The 12,429-nt window shown below is 38.9% G+C and overlaps 1 protein-coding gene across 2 annotated transcripts in view; it reads right to left on the bottom strand.

Annotated features, from left to right (window-relative positions):
- The window catches only part of CDK6 (cyclin dependent kinase 6), a 120,266-nt gene that overhangs the window by 87,933 nt on the left and 19,904 nt on the right, over positions 1-12,429 (bottom strand). For both annotated transcript variants that reach the window (XM_057432718.1, XM_057432719.1), the window contains exon 2: positions 3,869-4,004. In XM_057432718.1, the coding sequence (XP_057288701.1) occupies positions 3,869-4,004 (136 nt within the window). The remainder of the gene's footprint in view (positions 1-3,868; positions 4,005-12,429) is intronic.

The raw sequence follows: 12,429 nt of genomic DNA, 5'->3' as shown, positions 1-12,429 counted from the left end.
TGCTTCATCACTAAAAGGAAAGAAATAGGGTAACAGTTTGGTATCCCCTCTTATTCTTCCAGACTCCTTGGCCAGCAGAACAAGATGACTGGGGGGAACTCCACAGAACAAGACGACTGGGAGGAGCTCCAAAGAGCCATTACTAAACCACTTAATTTACAGCTCTATATACCAAGCCATCATATGCAAATTTAAAACTAAGTACTGTTATATACCTTGAAATAGCTTAAATCAAAAATCATCAACTTGATTGCATGCACATGATTTCCATATTAAAAATGTAATTAGCGTTTTAACAAACATATCCAAATCCTTCAGGATCAAAAACCCCATGCCAGCCTCACAAGCATCACCTCAAAATGCGACCACCCAGCTTAAGTATGCTTCAGTCCCAAAGACCAACACATCAGAATGCTTTAGTGGCCTGTTAACATTTTTGTTTAAGACTTTCTGTGGCAGTGGTGTCATTCCCATTTCTTTACCCTTATGTCAACTAACAGAAGTTCCTAATGAGCCAAGTCTCTCGGATGCTCAACTGCTAATGCCATTAACATTACCAATGACCTGTGCATGACTAACAGCTGTGTCCTGAGGAAACTGAACTCATACCTTCCATTTCCACATAAACTGCCCTAATGAGTGTCCCAGGAAGAAAAGAAGGGAGGATACGATGGCTAGAGAGGAAAGAAGGAAGACGTTGTCATTGCCGATTCTGATTCATGCCATGTGGAACATACATTAACAAGATCTAACAGAGGAAGCCAGCAAGGGTGAGCAAGACTATAACCCAGTAGCTATAAGGACATATTAATCAGATTAAGGACTTGGCCACAGTTCCCTTTTAAAGGTGAATGGCATGTCCATGGGTATTTGGAGTCCTGTTCTTCATCCCTCTAGTATACTCCATGAAAAAATAGTGGAAGTGCTTCAGCAAAAAAGATTTAAAATACCACAGTCCAAAATAACCTGGAACTCAGTAGCCAGCTTTATAACCAAAGAAATGGATTACGGCTACAGGCAACAGGGAGAGGAAGTGAGCATGTCTGCACTACATCCTAGGTAAGTATTCCCACTAGCAGGCAATGCCTCAAAGGGCAACTGCCCCTCTTCTATCACTTCATGGGCACCTGGGGATATGTTCCTAAAATACACTGTATGGTGACTCCCACTGCAGGACTTTAGATATTAGAAAGCATTGCTGAGCAGCATTAAGACAAAAGCTTTAGTTACGTTCAAATGATGGATATGGTTAGTTTCTCTGAACAGCTAAAGTCCGACTACTATCTGCTAAACATAAAGCAAATCCTTAAAATGGTACTGATGTCACTTATATTCCTTGACAGTTGGTAATTAAAATCCCCGCATGCCCCAAACCAGCAAAAGCTAAGTCTCCCTCCCCCAAATGCTATGTAATGATGGTAATTAATTCTCACAGAAAAGATCTTTTGGGGCTGATACTTCTCTCATAGTAATTTTTTGTCATTCAAGTTCTACTAACAACTGTTGAGTTTACACCATGGTGCCAAAGAGGTATATTAGATCCTTCAAGCTATCCAGAGCTTATACGGCTCATTTGGCACCTCTTTGTTGCTGACACATGCAGAACTTTAACAGATGGTCTTACAATACTGGCAGTTGTTTTGTACTGTGCTAGTGGTGAGGGGAAATACTCCACACAAATTGTCTGCAATTCTGGAAAATAAATGAAGTACAAATCCATATTAACCTCAAAAGCCAAACTATAAAAAGTCAGATTAGTCATTTAATGATGTATGTGCTCTGGGTTAAATGCTCAGCTGCTGCAAAATGGCAATATTTCCCTGCAGCCAGGAGAACTATACTTTGCTTCAGTTTCTATCAGGAATATCCATAAAGACTGTATCATTAGAAAGGCATTGAAATGTATTAGGAATAAGCCTTGAAACCCTTCCTCATGTGATCAGCCCTGACTATCAGCTAAAGTACCTCCATAAACTGCATATTTTCACATAAAAAGTGAAGCAACATGATGCAACTTAGGTTAATCAAATCTCTCTTTTTTTCCCCTGTGCCAAACAGAATTCAAGAAATGTACATCAGCTACTGTGCAAATGTTGAAATCAACAGCAACGACGGCTTAAACAGCAATTTTATGTTTTTCCTCAGACATTTAAAAGGAGCGGTATGTACCACAAGCTGAATTTTACACTCACTCATTTGGGTTGAACTAGGCAACTGTGCGTGCTGAACAGTGCTTTCCAAAAGTAAACCAAACCATTTCCCTCACTAGTGTTTCACCTCCACGAAATGTATGTTCGTAATTATGTTTTACAGTCTACTAGTGCAAATTTATAACAGGCTTTTAGAAAATCACAGATGTTTTAGTCCTATCATCACCTCTTCTATTCCCTTTAAATGAAACATAGCTTGAATGATACTTAAAACTGACATTTCAGAGGCCTGGTCATTCAGTTCCCATCTATTTTAATGTATATATTTAGATGGTATGTCAGTCACCTTGTATGTTATTTCCATAATGGCAGTTACACTGAGACACAGTTCCCTAAGGTAGTTTTAAAGCCGTAAAAGGAAGTAGAGCCCTAAAAGCATTATCACAGAAGAGTCCTTCAAATGCAAGAGGCGTGTTCCAATCCTCTGCTCGGACTGAATCACAGCTGTATACATTTTTTTTTTATTTTATCCATTAAGGTTGCTTTAGAAACCATGGTTGCCGGAACTGGCTGATATTACACATCTGTGACTTTGATACAAATGAAATAATCTTCATCAGTTTTATGCCTCATTTTATACTGAAAGATCAAACAACAGCAAAGTTTGGAGCTGTTAACAAAAAAGTAATAAAATACTAAAACAACGAAATTTCAGATAGGTTTCATGTTTTCTTTTCCTCCCTCAGGACTTTTGCCAGATGACACAACATATTTCCTCGAAGTACTTTCACAAATGCAAGATTATCTGAAAGCATAAATTATTTCTCCTCATGAAAAAAAGAAAATCAAAAGAAATGTTAAGCAGACAGTCCCAAGGTAGGAACATCAATCCCTCTTTCTCTTCCCAGGCACAAACATTTTGTCAAATATTTCAAGGTATGATCCTCAATGTAGCACTTTGCTGGAAATTCCTGGGAGAGAAGAGGGGTTGGTATACATATTTTAGTACAAATAATGCAAGCACATCCTATCCCGGGAAGAAGTCCTCCCTTACAGATGCAGAATATGAAGCAACACGATGGGAAAACTTAGTAACTTCCAGTTACTGAGTGCCTTCCCAGCTTCTACAACAAAGGTCATGGGCACCCCCTTCCTTAAGCCCATGCTCTGCAGAGCTCACCACAGATCCATTTATAGGTGATCATTTCCTGCTCTTGGAACATACAGAAACCTTTCTGGCAAGAGGGACACGAAATTAAAGGAATCTCTTGGGGAAAAGACAGAAGGAAGGTGATAGGAGCACAGGATTTATTTTATCCATTCTAATAACATTCAGCACTTTGCCAGACACCTTCTAGGGAAGGCTCAAGTAGCCTTGGACTAAACAATAATGAAACCATCTGTCTACAGCTGCAATTAAAGGTCATTCCTAATGATCTGGAATGCTGTACTTGGTAAAACAGTAGGGATTCAGGAGATTTATAAATCTAAAAGAGAAAAAAACCCAAACAAAACACAAGTGCAACACTTCCACAAGGAGATTACATCTGTTGGTGAATACAGATCTTCACACTGCAATTCATGTCCCAAGCTGGGCATTACTCAATTTTGATATAACAAAATCCTACGGAATCAGAACACAGTTAGTCTTTGTGATTTATCTACTTGCCTATCTAATATTTTCTGAAATGATATACAACATTTTTCTTCTTAAATACCTTTATAGTTTCAGTAGGCACTCCAGGCTCTGGAACTTTATCCAAGTAAGTAGTCAAGTCTTGATCCACGTGTTCAAACACTAACGTTAGTTTGGTCTCTCTGTCTGTTCGTGACACGGTGCACACGTCAAACAATCTGAGAAGAGGAGAGGAAGAGGTAAGCACACAGGAACCAGTGTAGACATCCGTACCTTGCAGCTGATACATGTCTATTTAAATTTCGTACAGTATATAGAATCATAGAATGGTTTGGGTTTGAAAGGACCTTAAGATCATCTAGTTCTAACCCCCCTGCCATGGGCAGGACAGCCCTGCCATGGGCAGTATAGGATGGCAAAAAGAACTTTCCAAAGATAGAGCAATCTTTGAGCTCTCGATCATCAGATAACTACTGATACACCAACAATATCTCTCTTTCATGCGTGGATTCTGAAATACAGTTAAAGATTAAAAATTCATCAGCTGTTCAAAGTCAAATAATTACCTGAAAAAAATTCTTTCTGGTACAGCAACTAGAGTTAATACACAAAATTACATGATATTTATCCACATTCTATGCTGCAGCACTTAAGAGTCACTTTAAAAAAGAATAGTGAGAAACATGTTTGAGATACGGGGTGTTTGCATGCACCTTCTTCCCACATAACTCCCATGCTCACCATTACACCACTTTGTATCTCCTTTGGCAGGAACAGAACATTTTTGCTGATTACTCATGCAAGTTCCTGGATGCAAGGAATACCTTCAGTCAGGATGCAGTCTGGAGAAAAACTTTGTGCACAAGATGCCACTGCTGAGAAAGATTTCCTCTCTCATCACTTTCTGTCATTCTTTTGCTAAAATTTCGCTATCATTTTACCTTGTTGCACAACATCAGACTAATTTGCAAAGCTCTTCATAATGTCACATTCCTGTCTGATTACTCTATTTTCTATTGTTTTCTCTATTTAATTAGGATTTCTCTCATCTTCTCCACCTCACCTACAGTCCCAGCTTTAATCACTGTTTTATCTTTTTCACAAATGTCTGCCCATCCTGTTGTGCTTGACACCTTACTCATACCAGTGACTTTCACCATCCTTCCTTAAGTCCCACTTCTTCAAAATCACAGTCGGAAACCATCTCACAGATGGAAGGATGCTGTTGCCCCCTCACATACTTTACTCATGTGTTTATTCATTTAGTTTTAAATTGTACAGACCAGATTTCCCTTCTCTCTGAAGCAAGGCAGAAAATCAATTGCTACTTTAATTACATGACAGTTGATCTAAAAAATGGATGAATACAGTCACCAAGAAAAAAAGTCTATACAGTTAAACTGAAAAACTTAACCATCGATAACAAACCAAAGTAGTGTTTATACTACTGCTTATTTTGGTCAACATCACAGCAGTTACGATGCCTTATTACATGTATTTTTCAACCTCTTCCTTAGAATAACTGCTTCCTTATTTTGTGCAAACTGCAGGATTTCTGATCAAACAGTATTTTTATTTTTTGCTGAAGGACTTGAGGCTTTTTAAACAGGATCTGTTTATACGCAGGATCTGTAGACAACAGATCACGCGCAAAGCCTTGAGGGTCACTGCTTTTCAAAGAGGACATCTGACGAACAGACAAGGAGAACACTTTCTAGTGAGTTTTTACTTCTTACCTTAAATCTCAAAACATTTCACAAGAGAAGGGAAAAAGTGGCACAACTGTCTGTGAAGACTGTAATCCAGGTTTAAGAGAGCAGTATGTTCACTTGAGATGATAGAGATTTAACATGTTAAGGCCATGGCTCCACTTTAACAGCATTTCTGAAATAATCCGTGGTCAGACACTTAAAAATTGTTTATTAGCTACCAAGTTTTGCGCATGGATGAATGTGCGCTCCTTTTAGCTTGAAGAGATTTTTCAGTGGGAACCGGAGTTACAAAATATGGAGGGACTGCCACCCTACCTCCAGGGTACCGTTTTTGACTAGAAGACAAATCTGTACTTAATCTGTAATCATCATATGAACAAATATTAATTAAATTATTATGGTAACACAGCGACTGTAACAGCAAATGTCTCGGCACATTTCTCATAAAGACAAATACCGTCCTCTTTACTATTCCCTTAATGGGGTGTACACAGAAGATAGATGTCCTGTACACAGTAAATCAGTTTTGTGAAAAGTCACAAACCTTCCTGAAAAGTGCAATTTGCTGGTATTTGGCTGGAGGTTAATAATCTGCAATATATTTATATAAATCAATGTGGAATGTAGCCGGACTGCCTATAACCCCAACACATGCAAATAGAGAGGAGCCAGACAGGTCTGAACATCTGAACATAAACACTGGAAAATATTTCCAACTGTATGATTCCTTTGTGTTGACCTATATTTACCTAAAAATGTTCTAAAACACCTTTTTTTGCCAGGTATTTAATACACTGGCAGGATTATCTTTTCAACTATAGCAGAATTATAATTCAAGAAAAGAAGGAAAAAAGATTTCACTGTATAGAATAGAGAAGGAACATGTAATTTCCAACTCATTGTGGAGGGAAATGCTGATTCTCTGTTTAATTCTTCTGTATGTGGCTTATTTTGATTCTGGCATTTTCTGGCACAGCAAAATAAAGAACTCAGAGGAGTGCAACTCTAGTCATTAAGTAATAATTTTATCACTGAGTAATAATATTATCTTTCCTACTTATATACCCTTTATGTGAAACACTAAAATCTTTACTGTTAATAATAAAAACACCAGATCCTGCATGAGGCTGGGTGGAAGCACATTGTGATTACTCACAAAAAAATACAGCTTCTGCCTCAGAAAGACAATAATTTAAAGCACAGTTTGTATGAATCTGCAATGTTACAAAAAACAACATCCGGCACTGCCCATGCTCAGCATTTTGCAAACAGAAAGACACAGCCTATTTATTTAGTACTTTCCACAGTAATAAAAATACTTTTAATGAATTATATTCTTTCATATCCACTGTGAGAAAATAATCCATGAAGTTGTCTTCTTTACCTGGAACATCTCTGCTGTCTACAGTGAACAACTCTCAAGCTACTTCCTCATGATTTTCTGTACGTGACAGGTTAGTTTTTGCATGTGATTGCCCCTCCGGAACAGGCAACAGCAAAAGGCCTCTGATTTAAATAGTTACTATGTGGACGCTGTCCTAAGTGAAGTAAATGTACCTCAATTAACACAGGATTTCCATACTGAACACTTTGTAAACGCAAGCCCTGCCCTTCTATTGTACTTACAAAAGAAGCGTTTGAATTATTTGATTAAAGTCAGATCGCTATGGGAAATCCTGCAAGTATTTAACAAGATGTTTGGCTGGGAGTCATACACCGCCTGATGTGTGGATCTGAACTGGAACATTGTTGAACAGACACTTAGGGAGTACCTGTGTTCTAATGCAGACATTCTTCCAAGTTAATGGAAAGTAAAAAGTTACAAGTAAAAAAAAATTATCAGCTACAAATCTATGTCTCTCTTTTACGTGTCCAGCGTCCAGTGCCTAGTGGATCTTACTGTAACCTAGCAACATACCTGCCTTCATACAAAAATACTCTGTGTTTTTTGAAAGCAGAAAACTAGATGATGCATGTTAAAGTCTCCATAGCTTTTTACAACAAGTAATTCGACAAATACAACCTCAGTTTATCTTAATTTTACAATATACAGGCTGAAGGCGTAATTTTTTATAAGAAGACACAGTTATGCCAATTTCTGTGAAAACTATTGCATCTACTGACTGGTACTAATTTGGTAACTGCTTCTGGAAAGTCCTTAAATGTTACTGTACTTGCTCTTGGGATTCTCTGAGACCTGCTATAAATTTACCCACTTTCACACAGAATAAACAATTTTTTCCTCAGCAAACTTCTTAGATAACAACAACAGAGATCAAACCCATCAGCCCAAGCCACCTGCGAGAAGTAGTAAAAATCAGATGTGAATGTAAGACCTGAAAAACTCTAGGACATAAGTTCTCTTGGCTATTGACAGATGAGTAAATACATCTGGAAAATTAGCTAGATCATAGTCAAAGAGAAGACCAAAGAATCAGATACTTGCTGCCAATGCATCCAAAGGGTGTTATTTTTACTGCAGTAGGACTAATCCAACATGAACACATATCCCTCTACTTTGCTGGTCACTCACAGCGCTGAACAAAAACACACACTTTATGCTCTAAAGTTACATATGGATTTACTTCCGTTTTCTCGGGAACAGTGTCTTCCTAGCAAGAGTTGCTTCCTGGTTTATGTGTGACGGAGAAAGAGAATTAGAACCACTGATTTATGAGTAGGAGAAATGTTTTAAGATGACTGTGATGTGGTAAGCAGTGGCACAGTAATATGCTAAAGCTTTAAGATTTCTAAGTCTGGATAGAGACTGAGATAGAAGGAGTCTGGTGGTCTCAACCTAACTCCGAAAGGTATTTATCCACATGACAGAAAACCAGCATAGAATTTATGTATGATTGACAGCATTTACCCAACCACCACAAGATAGGGACACCAAGACTGTCACAGGTTGTGATTGAGTTTTATTGACAAACACATGAGGAGGAGCCTGAACAGGTTCTGTTTTCACTGCCTTTGGCTCAGGTTAATCCTGTGAGTCGTAATTTCCAAGGGCACAGAAAATTTTAGCCTCTCATACCTACAAGCATTGAAGAGTATCAGTCAGGCATCCTCTGAGTCCAAATTTCAGCAGCAGCCTTAGACTCTTCTGTTCTGTGGAAGCCACACAGCGGCAAGCCCTTCTGTCACCCCAACTTCCTAAACTATGTAGTCCTTGAAAAAAGACCCAGGTTTCCCTGTACTTCTTATATTAACTACCATCTCCTTTCTTGTCTTTGAAGAGGAAAAGAGACTCTACTAACAGAAACCAGACTCTACTTGGAATCACATATACTCAATGTATTGTAATAAAGGGGTCATATTTCAGGTGAAGAAGACAATAACTGGGCAAGTGCAGTGGAACATATGAATTACGAGAATCATTTTCCACATAGCAAAACAGGAAATAGAACTTCACACTCTAAAACATATGACAGAACTCCTTCCCTTTGTTCAGGACATGCTGCTTTGTCTCACCTTAATCAGCAATCACCTACTCCTCCATGTCTCTGAAAGCTGGTATTTCAGACACAGATTTTTCTTGCTCAAAGGAGTTCTAGCGAAGGACTTTTAGATGAAAAATAGTGCATGCAGATGAACAAGCCACTACATTTGAGTAGCTCACATTTAAGTGCATTTTTGGGCAGTAACATTTGTAAAACCATGTAGTAATGCAAGACCTACATTCCATTCTCAAAAGCATGCGGAATCTTCAGGAGCTTCCCGATGTGCTTGTCATGCCAGCTGCAGCTGCACCAGTGTTCATCAATACTTAGGCTATGCTTCTCTTCTTGTCTTCAGAAGAAACTTCTTTCAGGCAAATAGCAGAAAAGGGCAGAACAGAACATCAGATAAAATAAATGAATTTATCTAGGACAAGCAGATATTATGCAGATAGATGTTTCCAACTCTGCAGTCACTCATTCATTATCTGCTGGGCACAGAGCTACCACAAAGAAGCAACTGCATGATGAAAGCAAGACAGCAGAAAGTCCTGTCCTGGAGACCTACACCAGCAGAGCCCAGTCAATATTCTTGCTTATAGCCCACTCACTCACCAGGGAGCTTTAAGGGAAGGAAGGGGACATTAGGATGACAAGGCAATCGTTCATCTGCAAGCTGAGCTTTGTGCAGTAATTTTTTCCAGTCTCTCTCCCTTTCTGACTTGGAAAAATTAGTTAAAATACTCAGCTGTATAAAAGAGGTTTTTGTTCTTTAAGTGTGTGTGAGGAAGAGAGACAGAGAAAGTGACAGAGAGAAATAGATGCTCTTGAAAGTGAAGCAAATAGCACTGGCTAAAGTCCGATAGTGTGGGCTGACTGGACAAGCTTTCAACACTCAGTACCGACTGCAGCCCTGACCTGCAACACCCCTGCTCTCCTGCGCTGGGCCCCACTCAAGCAACGACGAGTCCTGGTGCCAGACTGAATGGTTTTGTGATGCAGACAAATGTCTGCTCCGATGAAACCACCAAAGCTAATTTTCATTTTCAAAAGAAGCCAAGATTTGTGCCCAAAAGATGAAAAGGCCAAGTACATGTACTCACTGTGCCACCCAAGTCACTAAAAATGCAGTTGTTAGAGCTTTACTTTAAGGAAAAATACGCCTGACAAGACGTTCTCTGCACCTCTCTGTTTATAGTAGCATGCTGTCTTTTTTAGCCTTCACACTGCCATTTCTTGTTCACCTTTGCAAATGGAGATTATTTTTAATAGGCAATGACCAGAAATGGATCTGGGAAGTCTCTGTAATTCAAACAATATCCTGCCTTGCAGAACTTCACTTTCAGGACTTGTCCTACAGTTCACCAGTTTTTTAAATACTTAAACTTCTCACCAGTCCATTAACAGCTTCATCTCACTGCAACTGATTTTAAATCCAAACTGGCCACACACTGAACAATTGCCATTACTGAGGGAAAATACCAGCCTGGCGGTGCCTATGCTTACTCGTATGTGCTGCTGCGCTTGAATAGACAGTCAGATTCTCTCTGTGAGGGACAGGCCAAGTCACCCCCAAATCAGAAAAATAACGTGGCCTGTTATGAAGACAGTTGCTGACAGATTGTTTAGGATCAGCAATAGCTGTCTGACCTATTCATAGTGCTCTCATGTGATCCTCGAGCAAGCAAATGTACACTGCCTTTCAGAGTCATGTATGCTGCTGTTACACAGTACTGAGAGCTTCCAGTAGGCTTCCATCAGCTCCCAGTTCGGAGTACAAATTAAAGATGCTCCGATTCATCGGCAGTGCACGTGCATCTTATTATTAAGTGTTCTAGATTTTCTGTGGAATACCTTCCCCAGGGAAAGCCGCCTTTCTTTTTGTATTCTCTAAATTGCTCAATATGTAAATAGAACTTATGCCTGAATATTGATTTTGTTTAATTCAAACGGAGGGAGCACAGAAGTTGTTCTGGACTCCCAGCTGTACCTGGTGCAAGACGATATACAACAAAATCCAGTCTTTACTCATGTGTTACTCACAGTCAAACTGATTATTACACACTCCACATTTCAGTTTACATTTTGTATTCATGCTTGTCCCAAACCTACAGGATCTAAAAGTTGATCACCTTTTTTCCTAGATTTAAATAAAATTAACAACTCATCTTTGGAAGATTTTACAACGACATAAGTTATCATTCATTCTTTAGTAGCTTATCTACTTACACTTGAGACTTAACACTGATGCCAACATATAAAAAATAACAAAGGAAGTAATATCCCTAAACTCCATATTAAACACATTCACAGCAAAACCTGAAATGTCCTTTTTGATACTCTGTACCAACCCATGTAATTTTTTAAATCCCTGCAATGTCACAGTAGTTCCTGAGGTGTTTAATTCAGCATTTTTTAAGTTATAGGTAATTCCAATACAAATTTGAGTCCAAGCTCTTGCTTTTTAGACATGTATGGGGAAACCTAAAAAAACAAGCAGCAGGTACTGTAGAAGATGACAGAAGATGTCTACTGTTTTGACGCTTACCATCAGTTAAGGGACTACTGTTCTTGAATGACCTCCAAGTTGCTCTACAGCCACAATTCTACCAGTGAATGGTGGCTGTACACAAAACCCAGGTTCTGTCTGAATCCAAATTAACCTTCCAGCATACATGAAGCTCTCAGAAATTAAAGTCTGTCTGACTGCTTCTGAAGAGCAAATCTAGTTATCAGAGCCATTGAACCAGTAAGGTAAAGCAGCTTGCTAAACAGTGCAAATACACCTGAGTCCTGATGATTTTGCTACTACTTCCTAAGAAGAAGGGCCAATACTGGCAGCAGCTGCAAGGAACCCAAAGCTGGTATGGTGATGGTGATGAGGAGGGGAGAGAGGGGACTAGATACAAAATGTCTTGCTGCGGTTCTTTTACTGGCATTAACAACAGTTTTGCCTGAGGCCAGCAGAACAAGTCCTGTTGTAGTGATGTGTCAGACACTGACACATTAAAGCCTTGTAAGAAAACACATTTCTACAACATTTCATAGGTAGAGATGGGACAAAATGGTCTACGTTTCTCAAGGAAGGATGAAGAGCTGACATTTAGAAAGGGAAAACTTTCATGGTTCAACTACTGTGAACTACCGTGAACATGCTGTATATCCACGTATTAGCCTTGAGGCAATTTATATATGTGTATATGCAGAGGTAAAACACAGCAGAACAATGCATGGTTCACTGTCACACCTGTTTGTTTATATTTGGGTTTACTATTATGTATCGTTTCTTAAGTACAATGTTCTTGGTTCTCTAGATGACATTATAACAAAGAAAACCTTTGGTAAGAGAATGAAACAACCACCACTCTGGGAAATCAGGTGCAAACCTCCTACAGGGTCTGTTTGTTTATTGCTATGACAGCATGGTCAGTTGACATAACACAAGTATGTTATTGATAAAACATCCCTATTTTATGAAATGTTTTTAGATC

Source organism: Pezoporus wallicus, unplaced genomic scaffold, assembly GCF_028554395.1.
Source record: "Pezoporus wallicus isolate ANWC-B61680 ecotype Strahan unplaced genomic scaffold, APGP_CSIRO_Pwel_v1 scaffold_2584, whole genome shotgun sequence".
NCBI lineage: Eukaryota > Metazoa > Chordata > Aves > Psittaciformes > Psittacidae > Pezoporus > Pezoporus wallicus.
This window is presented reverse-complemented; position numbering and strand designations above follow the sequence as displayed.